The sequence below is a fragment of the Scyliorhinus torazame genome, chromosome 4 (genome assembly GCF_047496885.1).
Source record: "Scyliorhinus torazame isolate Kashiwa2021f chromosome 4, sScyTor2.1, whole genome shotgun sequence".
Taxonomy (NCBI): Eukaryota; Metazoa; Chordata; class Chondrichthyes; order Carcharhiniformes; family Scyliorhinidae; genus Scyliorhinus; species Scyliorhinus torazame.
Genome location: NC_092710.1, coordinates 219674694 through 219700757, shown reverse-complemented (window position 1 = coordinate 219700757; position 26064 = coordinate 219674694). Strand labels below are relative to the sequence as shown.

Sequence of the window (26064 nt, the reverse complement as noted above, 5' to 3'; positions counted from 1 at the left end):
AATTGAGCCATTGGCGATCGCGTTGAGGAGTTTGGAGGTGTGGAAAGGGATAGTGCGGGGGGGGGTAAGAGCATACGGAATCTTTGTATGCGAACAACTTGCTGTTGTATGTATCGGCACCGCGTGGGGTTCATAATGGAGCAGCTACGAGTATTTGGGTCTTTTTCGGGATATAAACTAAATTTAGATAAAAGTGTATATTTTGTGTGCCTCGGCCAGGGGTGGGGGGGCTACCATTCCGTAGGGTGGGGACTCACTTTAGATATCTGGGGGTGCAGGTGGCACGGGATTGGGGGGGGGGGGCTCCGTAGATTTAACATTACTAGTTTGTTGGGGAGGCTGAAAGCGGTTCTGACAAGGTGGGGTGGTCTCCCTCTGTCACTGGCAGGTTGGGTACAGACAATTAAAATGAACGTGTTGCTGCGATTTCTGTTTATTCTTCAGTGCCTGCCGATCTTCCTGCCAAAGGAGGATTAAAATTTATTTAAATAGGGGAAGGGGGGTGGGGGAGAAGGTGGCTAGGATTAGGAAGGTGTTGTTGCAGAGAGGACGGCAGTCAGGGGGGTTGGGTGTTCCGAATTTACTATGTTATTACTGGACAGTGAATGTGGAGAAGGTGAGGAGCTAGGTTAGAGGGGGGGACTCCCAGTGGATTAGAATGGAGGGGAGTCTGTGCAAGGGATTGGGGCTGAGGACGTTGGCAACAGCATCACTCCCGATGACCCCGGGGAAATACCCAGGGAGTCCAGTAGTAGCAGCGACGTTGAAAATCTGGAGGCAGTTGCTAGGCTGGGGACGGTGGTCAAGGGAAATGCCGACCCGGGGGAATCACAGATTTGAGCCAGGGAAGTGGGATGGAGTTTACAGAGATGGGAGGGAAGGGAGTCAGGGCATAAAGGATTTGTTTCTGGGGGCCAGTTTGCGGGACTGAAGGAGCTGGAGGCGAAATGTTTAGGTATATGCAGGTCCGAGATTTCGCTAAGAAGGATACAGAACTTTCAGGTGCTCTAGCCTCCCCACTGCTGGAGGAGGTGCTGACGACAGGGGGAATGGAGAAGGGGGTGGTGTCTGCGATTAATGGGGCGATTCAGGGAGACGAAGAGGCACCACTGGAGGGGATTAAGACAAAGTGGGAGGAAGAGTTGGGAGAGGGCATGGAGGAAGTGTTGTGGTGTGAGGTGTTTCGGAGAGTGAATGCCTCCCAATGCAGGAGGGGTATTTGAGGGCGGTCTTCAGGGTAATTTCGAAGGTGTACATGTGAAGCTTGAGCCGGGTCCTCTGGAGGAATATTCGGGGTATCGGATCGGCCGGGGTTGGAAGTGGATGCGGAGGCAGATGTTTTAGCCTTCGCCTCGCTGATCGCCCGAAGGTGGATCCTGTTGGAGTGGAGGTCAGTTTCTCCACCTGTGCCCTAGCGTGGCGAGGGGATCTCTTGGAGTTTTTAAACACTCGAGAAGGTGAAGTCTGAGTTGAGGGGAAGGATGGAAGGGTTCTGCAATTCATGGGCTTTGTTCATGATGCACTTTCAAGAATTGGATGACATCGAACATTAGGGGGGGGGGGGGGGGGCGGGGGGGGTGGATTGTGTATGTTGTTGGTGACTATGAATGGGGTGATGGTGGAGTCCTGATTCCTTTTCTTTAATGTTTGTATTTAAAATGTTGAGGGTTGTTTGAGGGTTGGTGGGAGGAATGGATTGTTGGCCAGAGGATTGACATTGTATTTATTACCATTGATTGTTTGTTGGTGGGTGTAAATTTGGATGAAAATGTGAAAAAGGAGATTATCTTATCTCATGACTTTTAATAAAAATTATATATGAATACTTGATTGAATCTTTTTCAGTGCATTGCTCTAAAGACAAGAATACAGATAACAAAGCTACTTACTTAGATGATACAGCATAGTAGATAAATTGTCAGTACCATTATCCTCTAAATCTTTCGAATCAAAGTAATTTAAGCACTGGCGAACAGCGGCATTTATCTGTACAAAGATATATAATGAATGCTTTAAATTTTGCTATGACACTTCATATTACTACTTCAGCACGGAACATTTTCTCTGTAGCTATTATATCGGCATATAAGAGAACTGCAGAATTGTTACAACACAGAATTGTTACAGCATAGAAGGTTGTATCTCCACCAGTTGTTCAAATAAGCCTTTTCCCGTAACCTGCACAGTCTTGTTTTTCAATTAATAATATAAGTTCCTCTGAATGTCTTGATTGAAGCTGCATGCCTTCAATAGACTTAGTAATTAATATATTTGCTTTTCTAATGCTAATTATAAAACATACATTATATTTGGAACAACACATTTCCTCATTCTTAACAATCTTTGAAGTCAAAAAATGTTAATGATTTTCTTATCTCAATGAAATCTGGGAATTATTAAAGTGATGATTACCACACATTTTCTAAATCAAGGATCTTCCATTAATTAAAGAGATGTCACTACATTTCAGGTTTTCTCTGCATAATCTGGCGCAGTTAATAAATTGGATCTCTAATTGGAAAATATTGTGCTGCAAAATGAGCCAATAACTTGATCTTCAGCTTTTTTTTAAAAAACAAAATTCAGGAATTCCTTATGAAACAGTATTTTCAAATGGATATTTTAACGCTACAATGAGCACCAGTGCATACTATAAGCTTTTATGTTTCTACTTTCAAACTGATCACTGTTATTTAGCAATCATTCAGGCCAGCATTCTTTCACAATCATGTAAGATGTATCACAATCAAGAACCAATGGTGGACTGAGAAAGCTAAGAAACTGCAACTCCTCGGTGACAAGCACAACACCCGGGGCGTTTTCAGTGTCAAGGCAATATATGGACCGAACACCCTAGGTCTTAAACCGGTGCGGAGTAAAGACAGAATCCTTTGAGAGTCAGAGAAATCATCAGCCTTCGATGGAGAGGACACTTCAAAGAATCCTAAACCATGATGCAATCATAGATGAAGACATGTTCGACGAAATCCCTTAATTCCCCATCAAATATGATCTTGGAGTCCCACCAAGTGTGGATGAAGTTGAATCCATCATTAAATACATGAAGAACGGAGAAGCCGCAGGAGGGGATTCCTGTAGAGATTTTCAAACTTGGAGAAGAGATCACCCCTCATCTCCAGCAGCTATTCCTGAAAATCTAGGACAGAGAATAAATTCCTGCTGACCTCAGAGATGCCATTATCGCAACCATATTCAAGAAAGTAGACAAAGTGGACTGTGGAAACTACCGAAGAATCTTCCTACTCTCCATCACCAGGAAGATCATCGCCCGAATCCTCGCAAGTTGCCTTCTCCCAGTCTCTGAAGAAATTCTTCCTGAAAACCAGCATGGCTTCCGACCAAACTGTGGAACGATGGACATGATTTTCACTACATGACAACTTCAAGAGAAATGCAAGGAGCAACATCAACCACTCTACATGCCCTTCATCAATCTGACCAAGACTTTTAACTCAGTCAATTGAGAAGTGCTATGGAAGACTCAGTCAAAGGCTGGCTAGTCGATATGCAGATACAGCATGTAATTAGAAAGGCAAATGCAATATAAGCATTTATTGCAAAAGGACTGGAGTATATAAGTAAAGAAGTGTTGTTGCAATTGTATAGGGTGTTGGTGAGACCATATCTGGAGTATTACACCCAGCCTTGGTCTCCTTATTTGAGCAAGGGTCTGTGGCATCAAAGGCAATTCAGAGGAGGTTCACCAGAATGATTCCGGGGATGAAAGGGTTTACATATGAGGAAAAATTAAACAGTTTGGGCTTGTACTAGCTGGGGTTTAGAAGGATGAGAGGGGATCGGATCGAGGTGTATAAAATATTAAATAGGATTGATAAGTAAAAGTAGATCAAATGTTCCCCCTTGCGGGGAAATCTAGAACAAGAGGTCACCAATATAGGTTGAGGTGGTAGATATAGAACTGAGATGAGGAGGAACTATTTCTCACAGAGGATAGTGAATTTGTGGAACTCGCTGCTCCATCATGCGGTAGAATCGGAGTCATTAAACGTTTTCTAGAAAGAGATATATTTTTGATTAAAAAACAGGTTAAAGGGATATGGGCAACAGGTGGGGAGGTGGATTTGAGACCTGGAAGAGATCAGCCATGATCTGATTGAACTTCTCATAAAATTCCACCGGGTATCCGTCCGGTCCCAGGGCTTTACCCGATTGCATCGCCTCCAGCCCCTCTATTACCTGCCCAAGCCCGATTCCTCATCCACCTTCGGGAACTCCAGACCCCCCAGAAATCGTCTCGTCTCCTCCTCCCCGGCTGGTGGTTCCGATTTATACAGCTTACTGGAAAAATCTCAAAACACACATTCACCCCGCCGGGTTCAAAACCAGCTTTCCACCTGCGTCCCTCACTTTCCCAATCTCTCTCGCCACTTCCTGCTTCCTCAACTGATGAGCCAGCATCTTACTAGCTTTCTCCTCGTATTCATAGACTGCTCCCCTTACCCTCCTCAGCTGCCCCACTGCTACCTGTGGATAGGAGACCAAATTCCAGCTGCAGCCTCTGGCGTTCTTTCAAAAGCCCATCCTCCGGAGTTTCTGCCTATCTCCTGTCTGCCTGCAAGATTTCTCCCACCAACCTTTCTAACTCCACCTGCTCCGCCTTCTCCTTGAGTGCCCGAATAGAAGTAAATTCCCTTCTAATAACTGCATTCAGCGCCTCCCAGACCACACCTGCCGACACCCCACCTGTATAATTGATCTTTTTATATCCCTCTCACCCGCTCACACACCTCCTCCTCTGCTAATAGCCCCACATCCAACCTCCATTGCAGGCACTGGGACCTTTCTTTACTCACTCGCAAGTCCACCCAGTGCGGGGCGTGGTCTGACACCACTATTGCTGAATATTCAGCATCTACCACCTCTGCCAGCAGCGTTTGTCCATCACAAAGACATCTATCTGGGAATACACCTTGTGTACATGAGAGTAGAATGAAAATTCCTTATCCCTCGGCCTCCCGAATCTCCACGCATCGACCTCCGCCCCCCCTCCATGTGCTCCATTAACCTCCGGAGCTCCTTCGCGCCATAGCTGATACCTTCCCCGACCTAGAACTCGACCGGTCCAACCTTGGATCAAGAGCCGTGTTGAAATCTCTCCCCATAATCAGTCGATGAGAATCTAGGTCCGGAATCTTCCCCAGCACCCTTCTCAAATTCCACCTCATCCCAGTTTGGGGCATATATATTCAACACCGCCGACATTCCCTCCAGTTTCCCACTAACCATAACATATCACCACCCCCAGGGTCCGCCTCCAAATTCCCCACCTCGAACGCCACCCGTGTATTAACCAAAATCGCCATCCCCTTCGTTTTAAAGTCTAACCCTGAATGAAACACTTGTTCAATCCATCCCTTCCTCAACCTAATCTGATCCCCCACCTTCAAATGTATCTCCTGCAGCATGGCCACTTCCATTTTTTCATGTTAGTGTCCCTTTAAATGTTTTTGTCTTATCACATGGCTTCAGTGATGTCATTGTGTGGATGGAGCTGGGCTGAGGCTCTGGGAGTTCGTTTTACTTTCACTTTGAGTTTTAACTGGTTTTGTTCTGCACAGATTGAAAGAAGGTGTTTTCTCTATCTGCATTTTAAAAGCTATTTCCAGACTGCTTGATAACTTGAAAAGAACTAACTGTTTTCTGGAAGAAATTCAAACCTGCTGTTTTGGAAAGGAAACAGGAGCATCCAAACCAGGTCTTGAGTGCAGTGCTGGGCCACCCCTTTGAAAAGGGTTTTCTGGTTTATGGGATCTTGTTATTAAATTGGAACAAAAAAAGGGGGAATTTATTAAGGGTTATACATAGATTACTGTAGCTGTGGGCTACTGGGGCATTTGTGTTTGTAGTTGATAAAAATGCATATCATGTGTGTTTATAAAAATGTTAACTGAATTTGTAGAATAAAGCTTGTTTTTGATTAAAAGTGCTTATGGCCTCTGTTGAATAACACCTGAAAGGAAGGCCCTTGGGCTCATCATTGCCAAAATCAGTAACCAGTTGTAGGTCAGATGAACTCCATGACATACTTCAGAGTTCTCTAAACCCTGGCCCATAACAAATTGGTGGCCCGTGGGGTAAAAGTCAATCTTTTGTGATTGGGTTGGCTTATTGAACTTAAAGACAGTGAGGGGTGAGCATATTTGTGTTTGCTTTTCAGGTGTTGTATTCCAGTTAAAGTAGGGAGCGTGTTATGGACAATGGCTCTTTCAAAGGCTCAGAAGTTTTGGGGGGTGGAGAAGGTCACACGCAGTACCTTACAAACAGAGACTAAAAAAAGGCTTTTAGATTTGGCAAAAACATTGCAGTCAACATTGTCTGATGAAATACGTAAAGAGGTAATTGTAGCGGTAGCTGAGCATTTAAAATTGCCTGAGACACAGTCAGAATCATTGGAAATGGCAAGAATTCAATTGTAGATCAAGCAGCTTGAACATGAAAAAGAATTAAAGCAGCTTGAATACAAAATGAGGGAAAAGCAAGAGAAAGGGAGGTACAGATCATGGAAAAAGAAAAAGAGAGAGATTTTGAACTTCAGAAAAATGGCCATGAAACGTGAGTCAGTTGAAATTGGCGGATGTAAAGATACCCCAAGTCACCCCCCCACTGTGCTTCCGTGAACTAGCCCACCCCCGCTGATTCCCTTTCCCCCTTCAAACAACCGTGCAAACAATCAAAAGAAGAAAAGAAACGAACAACCTCTCCCCAAGCCCAAACACAGGAACCAAGCCCTTCTTAACAAAGAACGATAAACAAACCTGAAGCCGAAAGAGAGAAAAGAAGAAAAAAAGGGGGGGGGAAAAGGACATGGCCTTGAACACCAAAACAATTTTTTCCCACCATCCACAGTACAGTACAGAAACTTCATATCTCCTCCACCAAAGTTCAAAGTCCTCCTTCTCCTGCCAGTCCATTGTCTCTCATGAACTCAACTACCTCTTCTGACGAGCCAACAGGCAGCTCCCGGCCCCCATAGGTCAGCCATAGGCGAGCCGGGTACAGTAGTCCGAACTTTACGCCCTCTTGTATAGGGCCGCCTTGACCTTGTTGAATCTTGCCCTCCTCTTAGCCAGCTCTGCACCCAGGTCCTGGTATACACGGATCTCGCCACCTTCCCAGGCGCAACGCCTCGTCTGCCTGGCCCACCTCATGATATGCTTCTTATCAAGGAACCGTTGGAACCGCATCATCATCGCCCTCAGTGACTCGCCCTCTGGGGCTTGCGCCTTGTGGGCTCGATCCACCTCCAACAGCCGGTCAAATGCACCTTCCCCAAGCAGCTTCTCGAGTATCTTCTAAATGTACTCACCGGTATCTGCTCCTTCGCACCCCTCCGGCAGATCCACGATCCGAATGTTCCATCTGCGTGACCGGTTCTCCAGATCCTCCACCTTTCTCCTGCAGTCGCTTCTGCTGGTCCCGCATCAGTCCCAACTCAGCTGCCATCGAGGTGAACTGATCATCATGCTCCCCCGCCAGCTCCTCCAACTTCTGGATCGCCTACCCCTAGGCTGCCAGTCTCGTCTCAACGCGGTCAACCACCGCCTTGATCGAGTCCACCGCCCGGGCCAGGTCCTCAAAACTTTCTTTCCGTTGCTGGGTGAACTTCTCATTTAAGAAGCTCACCAGCTGCTCAGTCGACCTGTAGGGCCGACCCCTGCCCTTCCGCCATCTCCGCGTGCGTTGCCAGCACCACACCTGCTGCAACCAACTGATTGGGAATCTGAATTGTAGCTCCAGTATACAGGAGGTTGAGAGTAGTGAGGTCACGAGTAAGGTTTCAAGGTTGCAAGAGTGTACCGGCAGGGAGGAAGGTGGTTTAAAGTGTGTCTACTTCAACGCCAGGAGCATCCGGAATAAGGTGGGTGAACTTGCAGCATGGGTTGGTACCTGGGACTTCGATGTTGTGGCCATTTCAGAGACATGGATAGAGCAGGGACAGGAATGGTTGTTGCAGGTTCCGGGGTTTAGATATTTCAATAAGCTCAGGGAAGGTGGTAAAAGAGGGGGAGGGGTGGCATTGTTAGTCAAGGACAGTATTACGGTGGCGGAAAGGACATTTCATGAGGACCCATCTACTAAGGTAGTATGGGCTGAGGTTAGAAACAGGAATGGAGAGGTCACCCTGTTAGGGGTTTTCTATAGGCCTCCGAAAAGTTCCAGAGGTGTAGAGGAAAGGATTGCAAAGATGATTCTGGATAGGAGCGAAAGTAACAGGGTAGTTGTTATGGGAGACTTTTTAACTTTCCAAATATTGACTGGAAAGGCGATAGTTTGAGTACTTTAGATGGGTCCGTTTTTGTCTCATGTGTGCAGGAGGGTTTCCTGACACAGTATGTAGATAGGCCAACAAGAGGCGAGGCCACATTGGATTTGGTACTGGGTAATGAACCAGGACAGGTGTTAGATTTGGAGGTAGGTGAGCACTTTGGTGATAGTGACCACAATTCGGTTACGTTTACTATAGCGATGGAAAGGGATAGGTATATACCGCAGGGCAAGAGTTATAGCTGGGGTAAAGGCAATTATGATGCGATGAGGCAAGACTTAGGATGCATAGGATGGGGAAGGAAACTGCAGGGGATGGGCACAATTGAAATGTGGAGCTTGTTCAAGGATAAGTATGTACCCGTCAGGCAAGGAGGAAATGGTCGAGCGAGAGAACTGTGGTTTACTAAAGTAGTTGAATCACTTATCAAGAGGAAGAAGGGGGCTTATGTAAAGATAAGACGTGAAGGTTCAGTTAGGTCGCTTGAGAGTTACAAGTTAGCTAGGAAGGACCTAAAGAGAGAGCTACGAAGAGGCAGTAGGGGACATGAGAAGTCTTTGGCAGGTAGGACCAAGGATAACCCTAAAGCTTTCTATAGGTATGTCAGGAATAAAAGAATGACTAGGGTAAGAGTAGGGCCAGTCAAGGACAGTAGTGGGAAGTTGTGCGTGGAGTCCGAGGAGATAGGAGAGGTGCTAAATGAATATTTTTTGTCAGTATTACACAGGGAAAAGACCATGTTGTCAAGGAGAACATTGAGATACAGGCTACTAGACTAGAAGGGCTCGAGGTTCATAAGGAGGAGGTGTTAGCAATTCTGGAAAGTGTGAAAATCCCATCCCCTGGGACGGATGGGATTTATCCTAGGATTCTCTGGGAAGCTAGGGAGGAGATTGATGAGCCTTTGGCTTTGATCTTTATGTCGTCATTGTCTGCAGGAATAGTGTCAGAAGACTTGAGGATAGCAAATGTTGTCCCGTTGTTCAAGAAGGGGAGTAGAGACAACCCCGGTAACTATAGACCAGTGAGCCTTACTTCTGTTGTGGGCAAAATCTTGGAAAGGTTTATAAGAGATAGGATTTATAATCATCTAGAAAGGAATAATTTGATTAGGGATAGTCAACACGGTTTTGTGAAGGGTAGGTCGTGCCTCACAAAGCTTATTGAGTTCTTTGAGAAGGTGACCAAACAGATGGACGAGGGTAAAGCAGTTGATGTGGTGTATATGGATTTCAGTAAAGCGTTTGATAAGGTTCCCCACGGTAGGTAGGCTATGGCATGGGATTCAGGGTGATTTAGCGGTTTGGATCAGAAATTGACTAGCTGTAAGAAGACAGAGGGTGGTGGTTGAAGGGAAATGTTCAGCCTGGAGTTCAGTTACTAGTGGTGTACCACAAGGATCTGTTTTGGGGCCACTGCTGTTTGTCATTTTTATAAATGACCTGGAGGAGGGCATAGAAGGATGGGTGAGTAAATTTGCAGATGACACTAAAGTCGGTGGAGTTGTGGACAGTGCGGAAGGATGTTGCAGGTTACAGAGGGACAGAGATAAGCTGCAGAGCTGGGCTGAGAGGTGGCAAATGGAGTTTAATGCAGAAAAGTGTGAGGTGATTCATCTTGGAAGGAGTAACAGGAATACAGAGTACTGGGCTAATGGTAAGATTCTTGGTAGTGTGGATGAGCAGAGAGATCTCGGTGTCCATGTACACAGATCCCTGAAAGTTGTCACCCAGGTTGACAGCCACCCAGGTTGATAGGGTTCTTAAGAAGGCGTATGGTGTGTTAGCTTTTATTGGTAGAGGGATTGAGTTTCGGAGCCATGAGGTCATGTTGCAGCTGTACAAAACTCTGGTGCGGCCGCATTTGGAGTATTGCGTGCAGTTCTGGTCGCCGCATTATAGGAAGGATGTGGAAGCATTGGAAAGGGTGCAGAGGAGATTTACCAGGATGTTGCCTGGTATGGAGGGAAGATCTTATGAGGAAAGGCTGAGGGACTTAAGGCTGTTTTCGATAGAGAGAAGGTTAAGAGGTGACTTAATTGAGGCATACAAGATGATCAGAGGATTAGATAGGGTGGACAATGAGAGCCTTTTTCCTCGGATTGTGATGGCTAGCACGAGGGGACATAGCTTTAAATTGAGGGGAGATAGATATAGGACAGATGTCAGAGGTAGGTTCTTTACTCAGAGAGTAGTAAGGGCGTGGAATGCCCTGCCTGCAACAGTAGTGGACTCGCCAACATTAAGGACATTTAAATGGTCATTGGATAAACATATGGATGACAAGGGAATAGTGTAGATGGGCTTTAGATTGGTTTCACAGGTCGGCGCAACATCAAGGGCCGAAGGGCCTGTACTGTGCTGTAATGTTCTATGGGTCTATGTTCTATGGAGGTACCTCCTGACTGAAGGGACACAATTTTTCGACAACACTCGATGGCAAGAGGAGCTTAGGAAAAGGAGCCTGAGAAAGAAATACCAGCAATCTCGAGTCCATGGACAAATCCCATCTCCCGGACACACCTGCCAAGTGTGCAGTTGGAGATGTGGCTCTTGGATTGGGCTCATTAGCCACACAAGGATCCATAGAAGCCATGACCAGTGACACAGAGTTTCTTAGGTGGACAATGATACTCGTTAGCGAGTAATCGCCAAGAAGATATATATCACATACTAAAGTACAGTTTTCTTGATGATCTCCCAGATATCCTGAGAAATGAAATGTATACCAAAATATTAAAAGCACAAACTTGCCTAAAAATATACACATCACTAAAAACTCTAACAACTTCCTACTTAAAGGTGTCTGCTGCAGCCTAATGAATATATCTTGCTCCCAAACTTTAAACCTTAGCCTGTCCAGTTTAACATCCTGGCATTCCAAATCTTGGCCGGGATTCTCTGAGCCTCCGCGCCGAAATAGCGCTCGGTGCGGGGGTGGAGAATGGGGCGTCAGACTCGCGATCGGGTCCGATGCCTTCCCGTGATTCTCTGCGGGAGTCGCGCAAGTGCGGTCGACGCGGTTGGGGGCCATTGAAAGAGGCCCCCACGGCGATTCTCTGCCGGCAGCTGGCCGAGTTCCCACCGGCGTGGTTCTAACATAGTTCCATCTGGCAGGCACTCGGAGTGGCGGCTATCAAGGTCGCCCTGGTGGGGGGTGGGGGATTCCGTCACCGGTGGGTCCTCCAGGATTCCGATCAGGGGCCACCGATCGGCAGGCGCGCGCGATCTGGGGGGTCTTATTTTGTGGGGGGCCGGTTTGCTGTGGGTCCGCCATGTTGCGCAGGGCCGCCACCGCAGGCACGACCCGCGGCTGGATGTGCAGCCGGAGCTGCGCGGAACACTCCGTGCTGGCCCCCTTCAGGTAAGTGAATCGCTGGGCAAGGGACCCGTTGACGCCGGCGTGAAACGCTCTGGTCTTTACGTTGGCGTTAACCCTTATCCGCCATTTCGGAGAATCTTACCCCATAAATCTACAACTCCCCTGCGACATATGATTTGATTCCTATCACAAAACATACAAACATAAAGCATTGTATATTGTGAGGCTGATGTGACCTAACAAGTAATCATAATGCAACTAGCAGAAGCCAAGGTGTTTTTCCAGACATCAATACCCTTTCTATTCAATCCTTCAATTTCTCCAACATTTCATGTTACTTCTTAGATGCAAGAAAAAATACACAGTATTTAAGTGTGGAAGACTTACCAAGGACTTGTATTTATTTTCAAGGAGTCTTAGAATGACGGTTCTGCTGTAGTAACCATGCTATGAAACAGGAACAAATTGTATTAATCTCCTGAAAGATCAAATAGCTGAACCTGAAGAACCAAGTTAATTTATGTTTTATGTAAATAACGTCTTAAGTATGAAAAAGTTGAAAAGCAACTTCGTATTATCAACATGGTTTGGCACAGTTGACTTCCATTACTCCCAACAAAATTCTGATTCATAAAATCATTTCCTATACATATTAATTCATAATTGGATGATGGCACTTTAATTATGATTTCTCTTAATGCTTACACTGGATTTGCCAAGTATGACCACTGTACACATATATTCTCCTGCCTTCATTTTTATATATCTGATATTACACATATAATACTTTGCTGAAAAGATAATTTTGCTTCCTGCAATTTAGTATTTTTGGTTTCTGCAATGTTACAAATAGTTGTGAGCATTTGTATCTGTTTGCATGTGTAGATTTACATATTGATGTGATTTCAAATGTCAGATTTATAATTAAGGGCTAAAATAAATCTGACACGTGAGCCCAGAATAATGGGGTGGAAAAATATTCCCCGTCAAGCTTCTATTTGAAATCATCGAGAAGCTTCAAACCAAACCTGATTAGGTAAATTCACCCACAAAATGCCTACAATCTGGAATTCTCACATAGATGGCCGATAGGAGGGCTAATACAGCAAACGTAAATACTGAGGTATCAGAAAATGGGCAAAATTATAGAATTTACAGTGCAGGAGGCCATTCGGCCCATCGAGTCTGCACCGGCCCTTGGAAAAGGCACCCTTATTAAGTCCACACCTCCACTCTATCCCCGTAACCCCACCTAACCTTTTTTGGACACTAAAGGCAATTTAACATGGTCAGTCCACCTAACCTGCACATCTTTGGACTGTGGGAGGAAACCGGAGCACGGAGAAAACCCACGCAGACACGGAAAGAAAGTGCAGACTGCAGACAGTGACCCAGCCGCGAATCAAACCTGGGACTCTGGAAGCAACTGTGCTAATCACTGTGCTACCGTACCATGCGTAATTCTCCCAAAAGGTTTTGAAGTGTGATCTCCGGCAGGAAAGACAATACGATTCCTGCCAGGTAGGTCTGTGCAATCCAGATTGCAATCCACTCAGACTTAAACATTCTTTTGGAGATTGGGTGTGTGGACATAGACATCGGCAAGCCTGGCTCCTCAGAGTTTGAGGTGCCTTTTTTAAAGGGTTCCATGAACTTAAGACAACCTTACAGAACTCACCTCCCCGTTCTCCCCAATGCAAATCATGTTATGGCCCTCTAGCGAGTCTCCGGCTATAACACAATTTGCGCCTGCGCAAGCAGGGTTGGAGAATCACACCTCCAGCGCCCCCCCCCGCTCTATCTAACTCATTCAATTCAAGATCTGGAGATAATTGAAGCAGACACTGGGGCCTGGATATTAACAGTGGTGGGTTAAATAGGTGGAGAGAGGTTTCCAATGGGGAAGTTTCCCTGCATGCAGTGGAGTTTTAACTTTTAACCTTCACAGCTTTCCCATCCGCAAGAGTGCCTGTTAAGAAGAGTTTTCTAAACCAGCAAAGAGGTTTTTAAAAAAAATGTGTTCATGGGACTTGGGCCTCGCAGGGTGTGCCAGTATTTATTTCCATCCCTAATTGCCCTTGAGGGGGCAGTAAGAATCAACCACATTGTTGTGGGTCTGGAGTCACATGTAGGCCATGCCACGTAATGACGACAGATTACCTTCTCTAAAGGACATTAGTTAACCAGGTGGATTTTTACGACAACTGGCAATGATTTCATTGTCATTATTAGACATTTTAAATTCCAGATTTTTAATGAATTCAAATTTCACCATCCAGTGGCAGAATTTGAACCTTGGGTCCCCAGAGCATTACTTTGGGTCTCTGGTCTACTCGTCCAGTGACAATGCCACTACACCACCACCTCCTCCTCCCCAAACACTACCACCTCCCCAAGGTCTTCACGGTAGGCCGCAGGAGCCGTCAGGCCTGATCCGCAACCTCAGGTGGTGCCAACGGCGCAATCTACTGGCCGCGTTGCACCTGAATGGGGGTGCAACACAACGGATAGATGCTGGGAGAGGCCGCCCCAGGCTTCCTGACAGTCATTACATTTCGCGAGATCTCCCTGGATCTCCCGGGATGTTGCAGTCCAGATCCCGCCCACAATGGGTGGGATCCAGTCCCGCAGAGTGAAGTTAGCGTAGAAGCTGAGTTACCTCTGCATTTGCCGGATTGAGGCCGCATCTACCAGCCTCACTGAGGAGACCCCAGCTGGGCGCAGTTCAAAACTGGTCCCCACGAATGGGGACCAGATGGAATGGTACCGGTGGGGTGGGAACTCCCGGCTGGACAGCCTCTGGACAGGGTGGCACTCTGGCATGGTTGAGGCACCCACCTGGACACCATGGCAGGGCTACCCAGCCCATTACTAATAATAGGGTTAATATCAATACATCTGTTAAAGTATGAAAAAGTTGAGAACAGAGGGCAATAGGGGCTGGTTTAGCACAGTGGACTAAACAGCTAGCTTGTAATGCAGAACAATGCCAGCAGCGCGGGTTCAATTCCCGTACCGGCCTCCCCGAACAGGCGCCGGGATGTGGCGACTAGGGGCTTTTCACAGACGCCTACTTGTGACAATAAGCGATTATTATTATTATAATTAGCCAGCCTTGGTCATGACCAAAGCATATGCAAGTGTTGCAGGAGCCAAATGGTGTCACGCACATGCAGGATCCAGCCAGAGTATCGGCACGGGCTTGGAGGGCCGAAGGCCCTGTTCCTGTACTGTACTTTTCTTTGTTCTAGTATATTCCAGCAAGACTTGCCCTAGACAGTCAGAGCCTACGTTGACTATTAAGTTAAAGAAGACCATGTCTAATACACAGTGTGAAGAGTGCATTCAGAAAAGAATCCACTGCCATAGAACAAAGAACAAAGAAATGTACAGCACAGGAACAGGCCCTTCGGCCCTCCAAGCCCGTGCCGACCATGCTGCCCGACTAAACTACAATCTTCTACACTTTGTAGCCACCTAAAATGGCTGATTCCCTATTAATTTGGCCAAAACCCGATTTAAAATGGCTCACCAAAAAGGCTGATGGGAAAAGCAGCCAACAGGACACAGACGGACAGCTGCAGACAGAATAGCATATTCGGCTCAGATCGATACTCTAGACCATTAGCAGCACATCAACCCAGACATCTGCAGTTTAATCGGCTATCCCCGGGAACAATTGCAACATATTAGCAATTGAATGCCGGGCCAGACCTGTCGGCGCCTGCAGTGGCCGAAACAAAGACAGGTGAACGACCACCCCCCGATCGAGGAATCGCCCCCTTATTGGACGTATCGAACCCAGTGATTGGGAACAAGTCCAATCACTTGGGACTCAGGGTCAAGGGCCGCCCCGAGAGGCGGGAAGCCCCTGGGCCCTATAAAGAAAGGGGCCAAGTTCAGATCTCTCTCTCTCTCTCCCTTCTTCGCCTGCTCACGACCTTCGCAAGAACATCGACCAGAAACTGTAAGTTTGACTCCAGCAATCGCTACCCGATAAAGACTCCTAGCCATCGACCCGTATCAGCCTTTTGAATCCCGCGGGCCAGATCCGATTCGATAAGCCATTCGTTTCCCTGACCTGGTGGGCCCTTCCTAAAGTTAAGTATTGGTCAGTAGTGATAGGTTTCTATATAGAGAATAGCATTATTGTGTAAGCATTACTTGTTGTATATAATAAATGACCGTTGATTTCAATCTTACTAAGCGGTGTGCTGACTTATTAATCAGAACTCGAGCTTGAACCATGTGGCGGTATCAGAAAGATACCTGGCGACTCATGAGCAAAGGTGACATAATCAGAGGTAATAAACTAAGGCTAATAAGAGCAACATAATTGGCGACTCCGCCGGGACCCGACATAGAAGTGGAAAAGCACTCCGGGAGAACCCCAACAATTTGAATAGAATCCAATCGGAAACAAAAACAAAAAAACCACAAGTGTTCAAGCGGTTCTGGTTAATAATTCACAATTCGGAAGTGTGTGTATGCATGCGTAACTAACAGGGTTATAAGGTAAAACTGATAGATTTTGTTGCGTCAAAACTGTCGGAAGTCTGTATTTTCGGAAATTAGCGCAAGCCGTACCCGCATCTACGACACCACCTTAGCCCCCTGTTCCAAATTTGAACGTAACGAGCAGATAAGAGAGATGGCCATGCAGGCAATGCAGCGCCTCATGAACCCCAAAGAATTTGCGGTCGCATCGATCAGCAGCGTTAGAGTGGGACAGTGTCCCATTTGGGAAGTGGAAATTCGCAAATTTCTGCAGGGCAAAGGATGGCCCGTGTGGAGCGGTTTCTGTAATAACGGCGACTCAGGTCCTGGAAGTATAGGGCATACTTGGTGGGGGAACATGAGTGAAATCCATAAGAAAAGCTAAGCGAAAGCGTGCAAGCCGATAGCAATCGTGTCCTGCATGGCACAACTGCGAGGCACAGAGGAGGTCGTCAGGACGCTCTGAAAAGAAATAGAAGGCATACATCGTATGAGTAAATCGATGTATGCGAGATGGAAAAGGAAAACCTGGAATTGAAAAGGCAGTTAGAAGCCAAGGACAAAGAGGTGGCTGACGCCAAACGGGGTCACCAGTCTTGTCTGGCGCATTTAAGCAGTTTTCAATCCCAGTATGAGAAGGCTGATCAGGACACGCAGCGTGCCATCCTGGTTAAGAAAGAGACGGAGAAGCAGGTGGAGACACTACAGAAGCAATGTAGTGATCTCAAGGCAGCCTTGAGAGCGCTCCACGCTGCAACCACGGAACAAAGGCAGAGTATCTTAGACCATGCAAAGTGCCGAAAGCAAATTGCAAACCTGCAAGCAATGCTTTCTGTCCAAAAGGGATTCCAAGACACCTTTGGGGAAAGTTTAGACCAGGAAGACGGCCCTGATTGGGAAGAACTGCAAGAGACAGCGCAGAGATATGCTCAGGGAGCATGTGCGCAGGGAAAACCCCAAAGGAGGAGAGCACCCCCACCCCCCACACAGCAGGTAATACATGCTCCCATGAACCCTGTAACAACCCACCGCACCGCCACAGCAGACGAGGCGGAAGTCTTATATTCCACCCCCCTCACAGTGACCCAATTACGGGACGCGTGTGCTAAAATCGCACCGTTCCTCCCCGCTTCAGACCCACACCATTTCTTTGCCACCGTCAAATACCAGGCGACCATGTACGGCCTGGATGAGAAAGAGCAGGTAAAGCTCACGGTCCTCAGCGTAGACCCATCGGTCGCAGCAGCCCTTCCCGACCCACAGAATGTAGGAGGAGGCACCCTTGCAGAAATGCATACCGCGATCCTGGATGCGATCGGGTACAACCGGGGCGACCCCGTAGACGGTCTAAATAAGTGCAGACAGAAAAAGTCTGAACACCCCACAGCGTGTGTTCCCCACAGGGTGTCGCAGGACGCTTGTGGATTCACTTGGAAGCCGTTTTTGGAAATGTAGACCGTGCCCATTTGTCCGCAGACAATATGGCCAAATGGACCCGCACCCTTATCTCCCATGCCTCGAAAGCAGGACAGAATGCCTGTAGTAATTATGACCCCTCGGAGGAGGCTCATAATGAGAAGTGGGTGGTCAAAAGATTGTCCCGCGTTTGGGAACAAGCGGCTCACGGTAAACCCGCAGCTAGAACCCCTGAGGAAAACCAAGCCGCCGCAGACATGCAGGCAGTAAGAACCACTCTTCACAACCCCGCCTGGGTAAACGAGGGAAAGAGCAGCCCCCCAGCAAAACTGCAAGAATGCGACAATTGCGGACAGTTGGGACATTTTGTCAAAGAATGCAAGGCCCCTAAAAAACCACAGAGAGCCCAACAGACAGGCACACTCAATAAGAAAAAGGCAGAGCCCATACATAGCGTTAACACCCAGTCCGATCAGACAGACTTGACCGGAACGGACTGACGGTGTACAGGCTCCCCCAGCTGGGTCTGCCATACCCTTTAGGATAGGTTAGGACGACCCATAGTCGCAGCAAAGGTTAGGGGACAGCCGATCGAACTTCTCTGGGGCACAGGAGGGTCCCGCACAACCTTAAATTCCTCCACCCTTGGTAAGGACACGTGGCCCACCACAGCCACTATCACCCTCAGCGGCTTCACAGACCACTCACAACAGGGACATATCACAACCCCTGTACCCAACCAGATCGGAACCATTAGTACAAAACACCCCGTAGTGTTAGTCGACCTGCCCCCAACAGCAGAGCACATTTTGGGGATCGACTTCATGAACTCTCACCACCTCTCTTTCGATCCAGTCAACCAGTGTGTCTGGAAGATGGTGAAATCCGCTAGAGCCCCGCAACACTCAATATAGGGGATTATATGAACAAAATTAGCGCAGTAGGCGAGTTTTGGTTCAACCCCAGCACACTCAGCACGGACCGACAGGTTAGGGCAGTCCTGCAAAAGAACAGGGCAGCATTCGCAACCCACAAACACGACTGTGGACGGATGACCGGTTCCATACAAATAACCGGACCGGACCCAAGCCCCCCAAAACAGTACGGATTTCCCCTAGAAGCAGAGGGAGAAATCCTAAAGGTCATAGAAAGCTTATTAGAGCAGGGCGTCCTAAGATCGGTAGCCTCGACTAATAATGCCCCGATTTGGCCAGTAAGGAAACCCGACGGATCATGGCGTTTAACCATTGATTATCGGGAACTCAATAAAGTCACCCCCGCAGCAGCCCCCACCGTTGCAACAAGTCCCGAGACCATGCTCAAACAGGGACTCCATGCCCGATATTTCACGGTTTTGGACGTCAGTAATGGCTTCTGGTCCATTCCATTGGCAAAGGCGTGCCAGTATAAATTTGCCTTCACTTTCAGAGCGCAGCAGTACACGTGGACATGCCTGCCACAAGGCTTCCACAACTCCCCCTCCATTTTCCACCGACAGCTGGCAAATGAACTAGCAAAATTTTCTCGCCCCGAATGTCTGGTACAGTATGTAGACGATCTACTACTGCAGACAGACACAAAGGAAGAGCACATTGAGCTTCTGTCCGAACTCCTGGAGTTACTACATTCCATTGGCTGTAAAGTAAACCCCAAAAAGGCCCAGATATTGGAAGAAAAAGTGGTATATTTGGGTACAATTATCACACACGGCAAACGCGAGATCGAGCACAAAAGAATTGACTCGATCGCTAAATTGCCCCATTCCCCAACACGTTTCAGCCCTCCGGTCGTTTTTAGGACTGGTTGGCTACTGCCGAAACCACAGTGACGGTTTCGTCAGCAAGGCAGCGCCCCTCTCAGACCTCCTAAAGAAAGGAACCCCCTGGGAATGGCTTCCGCAGCATACGGATGCTGTGGAATCATTAAAACAGGCGCTCATATCCGCCCCCGCACAACAAGTTCTCGACCCGCTTTCCCCTTACGCCATAGAGGTAGCGACCACAGACCGCACCCTTTCAGCCGTGCTCCTGCAGGAACGGCACGACCAGCTAAGACCCGTGGCTTATGCCTCCCAGATTTTAGGTGCTGTGGAGCAGGGATTCTCAGCCTGTGAGAGGCACCTGCTCGCAGTTTTCTGGGCAGTCCAGTACTTTTCATACATTACCGGACTGAACCCCATCACTATCTTGACCGAGCACACCCCCACCCAACTTTTACTAGACGGACGACTTAAAGACGGTACCGTCAGCCAAATCCGCGCTGCTAGGTGGACCCTTCTCTTACAAGGGCGGGACATCACAGTAAAACGGACAAAGACTCACACATACTTAGCGGACAATCTACAGTACCCCGGAACTCCCCATGAATGTGAAATCATCTCGCCCCACCATAATACAGGCCCCTTTATAGCTAAAACACCTCCCAGAAAACTAGCCACTCCATCTCAGAACCCCCCTCACCCAGACACGTGAGACCCCATTAGGATTTATGTGGATGGATCTTCCACAATCCTGGATGGGCAACGTATAACAGGTTGCGGGATTTATGTGGAGGACACGCAGGGACGCGCCCTCGAGGAAATCGCATTAAAATTACCCGGACACTTAGGCGCGCAGGCAGCAGAGCTTGCGGCCATCGCTTACATTGTGAAGCACCCAGACTCCTTCCCCAGCCCAGCAGACATATATTCAGACAGTCTATAAGTGTGCAACAGCCTCACTAAATTTCTGCCCCTCTGGGAAACGAGAGGATTTGTTTCCGCGGATGGGAAACCCCTCCCCTCAGCCCCATTACTCCGCCATATTCTGAAAAAAGCCAAGAACAGGACTTTTGGCATTTTAAAAGTCCGCAGCCACCATCGTTCCTCCCCCCCTGGAAATGTAAAAGCCGACGCGCTGGCTAAGGCAGGATCCAGGCATGGGTATTTTTGGAAGCCCCCCCCCCCCCCCCCCCGAGAGCGCCCCAGTGAGTGCAGTTCAAGTCACGCAGACTAGGATCGAAGATCTAGTAGAGGCCCAGAAGCAGGAGAGCGCTCTCACTGAAATCGTGAAAGGGAAGTTTCCAGCCTCATACGAGAGGTACAGAAATACAATAACCACACATGCCGGTGTGGTGCTAAAGGACACCCGTTACGTAGTTCCGGAGCAGGATAGGAATCAAATGATCTGTTTATTCCATGATGGTCATGGACACCAGGGAATCGAACCCACCGCAACCCACCTCAAACAGCTTTGTTGGTGGCCTAATCTCAAAGAGGATGTATCCCATTACATTGAGAATTGCCTCATCTGCGCTCAGAACAACCCAGATAGATATGCCAAAAAGGCACATCTCAGCCACACCCGACCCGTTAACGGCCCCTGGACTAACCTCCAGATCGATTTTATAGGTCCATTGCCCCCTTGCAGGAATGGCTATAAATATGTTCTGGTGGTCATAGACACTTTTACAAAGTGGGTGGAAGCATTTCCAGCCCGCACCAACACCGCGAAAACCACAGCCAAAATCCTAACCCACCACATCTTTACAAGATGGGGACTCCCCCGCAGTATTGAATCGGACCAAGGTTCTCACTTTACGGGACGGGTCATGCAGAACGTCCTCATGATATTTGGCATAACCCAAAAATTTCACATTGCGTACCACCCTCAGTCGAGTGGTATAGTGGAGCGCATGAATCGGACCCTAAAAACCACCCTTAGGAAAATGGTCCAGCAGAATAACACCACTTGGGATTCGGTCCTCCCCTTTGCGCTGATGTTTTTGCGTAACACTGTTTCCACCTCCACAGGTTTCACACCACACACCCTCATGACCGGACGCCCCATGAAAGGGACAGAGTACTTGTTGGGTTTAGACCTGACCAGCCCTGAAGTTACGGCCCTCACCCATGGGAAAGCCGTTGAACAATTACTTGCGAATGTAAAAACGGCTCAGTTAGCAGCCGCTGTTAAACTGGGCACTAAAAGAAAACAGAGCAAGGCCTGTTTTGATAAGGCAGTACATGCAACGGAGTATAATATAGGACAACAAGTGATGTTGTCTGTGTATAGCCCCAGCACATTTCTGTCTCCGAAATACTCGGGTCCGTACTCCATTACGGATAAAGTAAACCCATCGGTATACAAAATCAAATACCAAAATGGTAAGACTGCCTGGTTTCACATAAACCAGCTAAAGGTTTATGGAGCACAGTCGAACCACGCCCACCACATCATGCTTGACGCGGCAGACCAAACCCCGCCCACAGCCAACGTAACCACACCCACCCTTCCACGTCCAGCCCAGGCACGGACTCACCCCTGACTCCACCCACAAACTTTACACTCCGCCCCGGGACGCCCACAGACTGCAGCAGCAGAGACAGCGACTGTGACTCTGACGACAGCCACAGCACGCCTCCCTACTAACCTGGTCCCACACCCAGCAACTCCGACTTCGACTCCAGTGACCCCTTCCTCATTACTTTCTTAAACAAACCACACCACCGACCACCGAACCACACGGACGACCCCGACTTTGTTCCCATCCAACTCGCCCCAACTCATTGGCACCGCGACAACTCCTACAGACTCGTCCGCAACGACGAGAGCGACCCCAACTCACACCACGCAGCCCTTTCCGCCCTAATTCACTCCAGAGTTTGGCACCCGGGAGAAGGTGACGACCTCGGGTCTGACTCCCAAGCCGCCAACCCCTTTGCGACCCTGTTCGCAACAGAGAACTGAGGTGTCCACATGATGATTTAAAGGAGACGCTTGGTGAAAAGTGTTGTCCTTCCTGATGGAACCTGCAGGATGTTTACCGTTGTTTGTATGTTTGTTTAATGTTGTTCGTCCAACAGGAGAATGTTATCACCGCCACACAGCCATTCACCTGAACTTTTTAGCTTTTTCCCACTGCCACCCACCACGGCCACATGCCCATTCTGCCGAAACCTCGGAGGACTTGCCTCAGAGGCCCACCGAGACCAGACGCTTGTTCAGAGGAACTAGCTTTTCAGCTGATACTTGTTCGGGTATCAGACGCCTGATCGTAACTGCTCTTCTGATTTGACGGGAGATTCAGAACAGCAACCCCACCATGATGACTACATTTTTGTTCTTGTCGGTTGCTCAGGCAGTGGAGAAACGGCGTGAGACCCGCCCTGCCTGGGAACCTCCCCCCGTTGGTCAAAAACGCTCGGGTAGGGGAGATACGGTATTGGTAGCCGTCCTACCCGGGGACTCCATCCAAATCTTACCCGTCGCGGCCCATACGCACCTCATTCGACCTTTTGCTTTCAAAAACAGTTTTATTTATTTAGGCAACCTTTGGGTTGCTGCCAAATGCTATTTACATCCTAGAACATTTGGATGCTAAAAATAGCACTGGTCCACCATTGGGAAATGTGCCGTGTCCTAACATTTGTTTTGAAAAAAAAAAATGGGGGGAGAAGTCACATATTGTGACCAATTATAAGGGTTTAATTGGCCCCAAGGACAGACACACTAACACACCGGATATTAAACCAAGGTAGTTACAGATACTATGCTTGTTTTACAGAACTCCAGAAGCTCCAGGACCGGAGAAAAACAGAGAACACAGAGAAAGAAAAGAAAGAGGTCAACCATGAGGACTTCGGTCATCGTGCTCAACAACTTTTTGGACATTTGGTTGCGCGGGAACGCGGACCCCATTACTCCAAAACTCCCTGCCATTAATGTTTCACTGCCCCGCAGTACCGAGGGCCCAGTCACCAGCCACGCTGCATTACCCTGGTGTGCCAAGTTCATAACTTGGTACTCCCTGTCGTACGTTATCGAGGCACTGTTAGCATTGGCCATACTCTGCTGTGCAGTACAGACCATGCGCCTCCGCAAGTGGAAAAGGAGAGCGTACCGCGCTCGAACCCCGGTATATCGGATCCGATCCCCTATATTCAGTTATGACCAGACCCCAGACCCCCGCGACCTATGAAACCAGAATAATAAAGAGCATTCACTTGCGTTATTACTGTAAATAAAGAGATGTACAAAACTTGTCATGAACAAAAAAAATGTATGATCCTGAGCTTGACTGCCAAGTCAGGAAAGAGTATATTAAATGTTGTGATTATTGTTGTATGTTTCAGGAAGATAGTATAATGCAATGTTTATGGAGTATAGCGTATTAAGGTAAAAATTAGAGGTTCCTTGTTTAATTGTTAATACATGCCCCTGCCTGACATAGCGCCCTCAAGAAGTGTTTAGGTAAATTTTTGTGCGTAGCTAGGGTCAGAGTAGTGGCCATGTAGGAGGTGTCCCCCCCCCCCCCCCCCGTCAGGGAACGGAAAGGACAAAATGTATGTGATCCTTCACGCTTCGCGTTAGGATCACAAGGTGGGTCTGTAGCCATCTAAAATGGCTGATACCCTATTAATTTGGCCAAAACCCGATTTAAAATGGCTCACCAAAAAGGCTGATGGGAAAAGCAGCCAACAGGACACAGACGGACAGCTGCAGACAGAATAGCATATTCGGCTCTGGGGAAGTCGGCCCAGATCGATACTCTAGACCATTAGCAGCTCATCAACCCAGACATCTGCAGTTTAATCGGCTATCCCCGGGAACAATTGCAACATATTAGCAATTGAATGCCAGGCCAGACCTGTCGGCGCCTGCAGTGGCCGCAACAAAGACAGGTGAACGACCACCTCCCGATCGAGGAATCGCCCCCTTATTGGACGTATCGAACCCAGTGATTGGGAACAAGTCCAATCACTTGGGACTCAGGGTCAAGGGCCGCCCCGAGAGGCGGGAAGCCCCTGGGCCCAATAAAGTAAGGGGCCAAGTTCAGATCTCTCTCTCTCTCTCCCTTCTTCGCCTGCTCACGACCTTCGCAAGAACATCGACCAGAAACTGTAAGTTTGACTCCAGTGATCGCTACCCGATAAAGACTCCTAGCCATCGACCCGTATCAGCGTTTTGAATCCCGCGGGCCAAATCCGATTCGATAAGCCATTCGTTTCCCTGACCTGGTGGGCCCTTCCTAAAGTTAAGTATTGGTCAGTAGTGATAGGTTTCTATATAGAGAATAGCATTATTGTGTAAGCATTACTTGTTGTATATAATAAATGACCGTTGATTTCAATCTTACTAAGCGGTGTGCTGACTTATTAATCATAACTCGAGCTTGAACCACGTGGCGGTATCAGAAAGATACCTGGCGACTCATGAGCAAAGGTGACATAATCAGAGGTAATAAACTAAGGCTAATAAGAGCAACAACTTCCTGGGTCCGTATCCCTCTATTCCCATCCTATTCATGTATTTGTCAAGATGCCCCATAGGTGGCAAGAAAGTTCAGTATTCAAGTCCCACACCCAAGATCATAAGACATAGGAGCGGAAGTAAGGCCATTCGGCCCATCAAGTCCACTCCACCATCCAAAGGCATCCAAAGATGCCTTAATATCAGCCAAAGACAGACCAAAGAGTTTTTGAATAATGTTATTAATGCATGAAACAGAGTCCTTTAAAATGGGATTAACGCATAAACAAAGGTCAGTGGAACTATCAGGAGATAGGGAAGGATAGGAAGCAAAATATTTACTGGCAAAATTGCACCTTTTTTTCGGTACCCAAAAAGAAATTTGAGAACATCATGCTGGTTTAGGGGGCTGGTTTAGCACAGTTGGCTAAACAGCTGGCTTGTAATGCAGAACAAGGCCAGCAGCGCGGGTTCAATTCCCATACCGGCATCCCCGAACAGGCACCGGAATGTGTCGACTAGGGGCTTTTCACAGTAACTTCATTGAAGCCTACTTATGACAATAAGTGATATTATTATCCATTATTAGATAATAAGAGGAAGCAAACGGACACAGAGAAAAAGGTATTTGCAAGATTTCAAACCAAATCTGGATCAAATGTGGAAGGCTAAATCAATTAGGGAAGGTGGAAAAATGGATTAGAATGGATCGGAATAGAGGGAAGAACAGACTTAAATGCAGAGTGATTTCTGAATTGGGACAATGGGCTGCAAACCACTGACCATGTTGCGCTATCGCCTGAGCACGATGTGGCCGGTGGATTTCCCGGCAGCCTTCGTGCCCCGAGTTCAGCTCCCCAGTGCTGCAAAAAATTCGAAGTGTGGGCTAAACTGGTGAGAAACTCCCCAGGGCCCCAAAAAAGCCGGGATTCTTCGGCCGCACCCACTGAGCAACTGGAAATTTCCGTCCGAGGTCAAACTCTACATGGTCCCCGTCCCGTCCGTGGAGATCTTGCAGCAGGCATGGCCAAACAAACCAGCCCTAAGTGTCATTGGTAAGTAGTGGGAACATGCCAGCAGAGCCGGCGGGAAACTCCCTGGAAATCCCGCCACAAATAAACTCTGAAATCTTTCCGTTGAATCAAGCCCAGACAAACAAAGAACAAAAAGTACAGCACAGGAACAGGCCCTTCGGCCCTCCAAGCCTGCGCCGACCATGCTGCCGTCTAAACTAAAATCTTCTACACTTCCGGGGTCCGTATCCCTCTATTCCCATCCTATTCATGTATTTGT

At 47.9% G+C, this 26064-nt stretch overlaps 1 protein-coding gene across 6 annotated transcripts in view; it reads right to left on the bottom strand.

Moving 5' to 3' along the window:
• Positions 1–26064, bottom strand: part of tbc1d32 (TBC1 domain family, member 32) — a 452053-nt gene that overhangs the window by 290316 nt on the left and 135673 nt on the right. For all 6 annotated transcript variants that reach the window (XM_072499364.1, XM_072499359.1, XM_072499363.1 and 3 more), the window contains 2 exons: positions 12017–12076; positions 1890–1986 (listed from right to left, as the gene is read on the bottom strand). In XM_072499364.1, coding sequence (XP_072355465.1) covers positions 1890–1986; positions 12017–12076 — 157 coding nt within the window. The remainder of the gene's footprint in view (positions 1–1889; positions 1987–12016; positions 12077–26064) is intronic.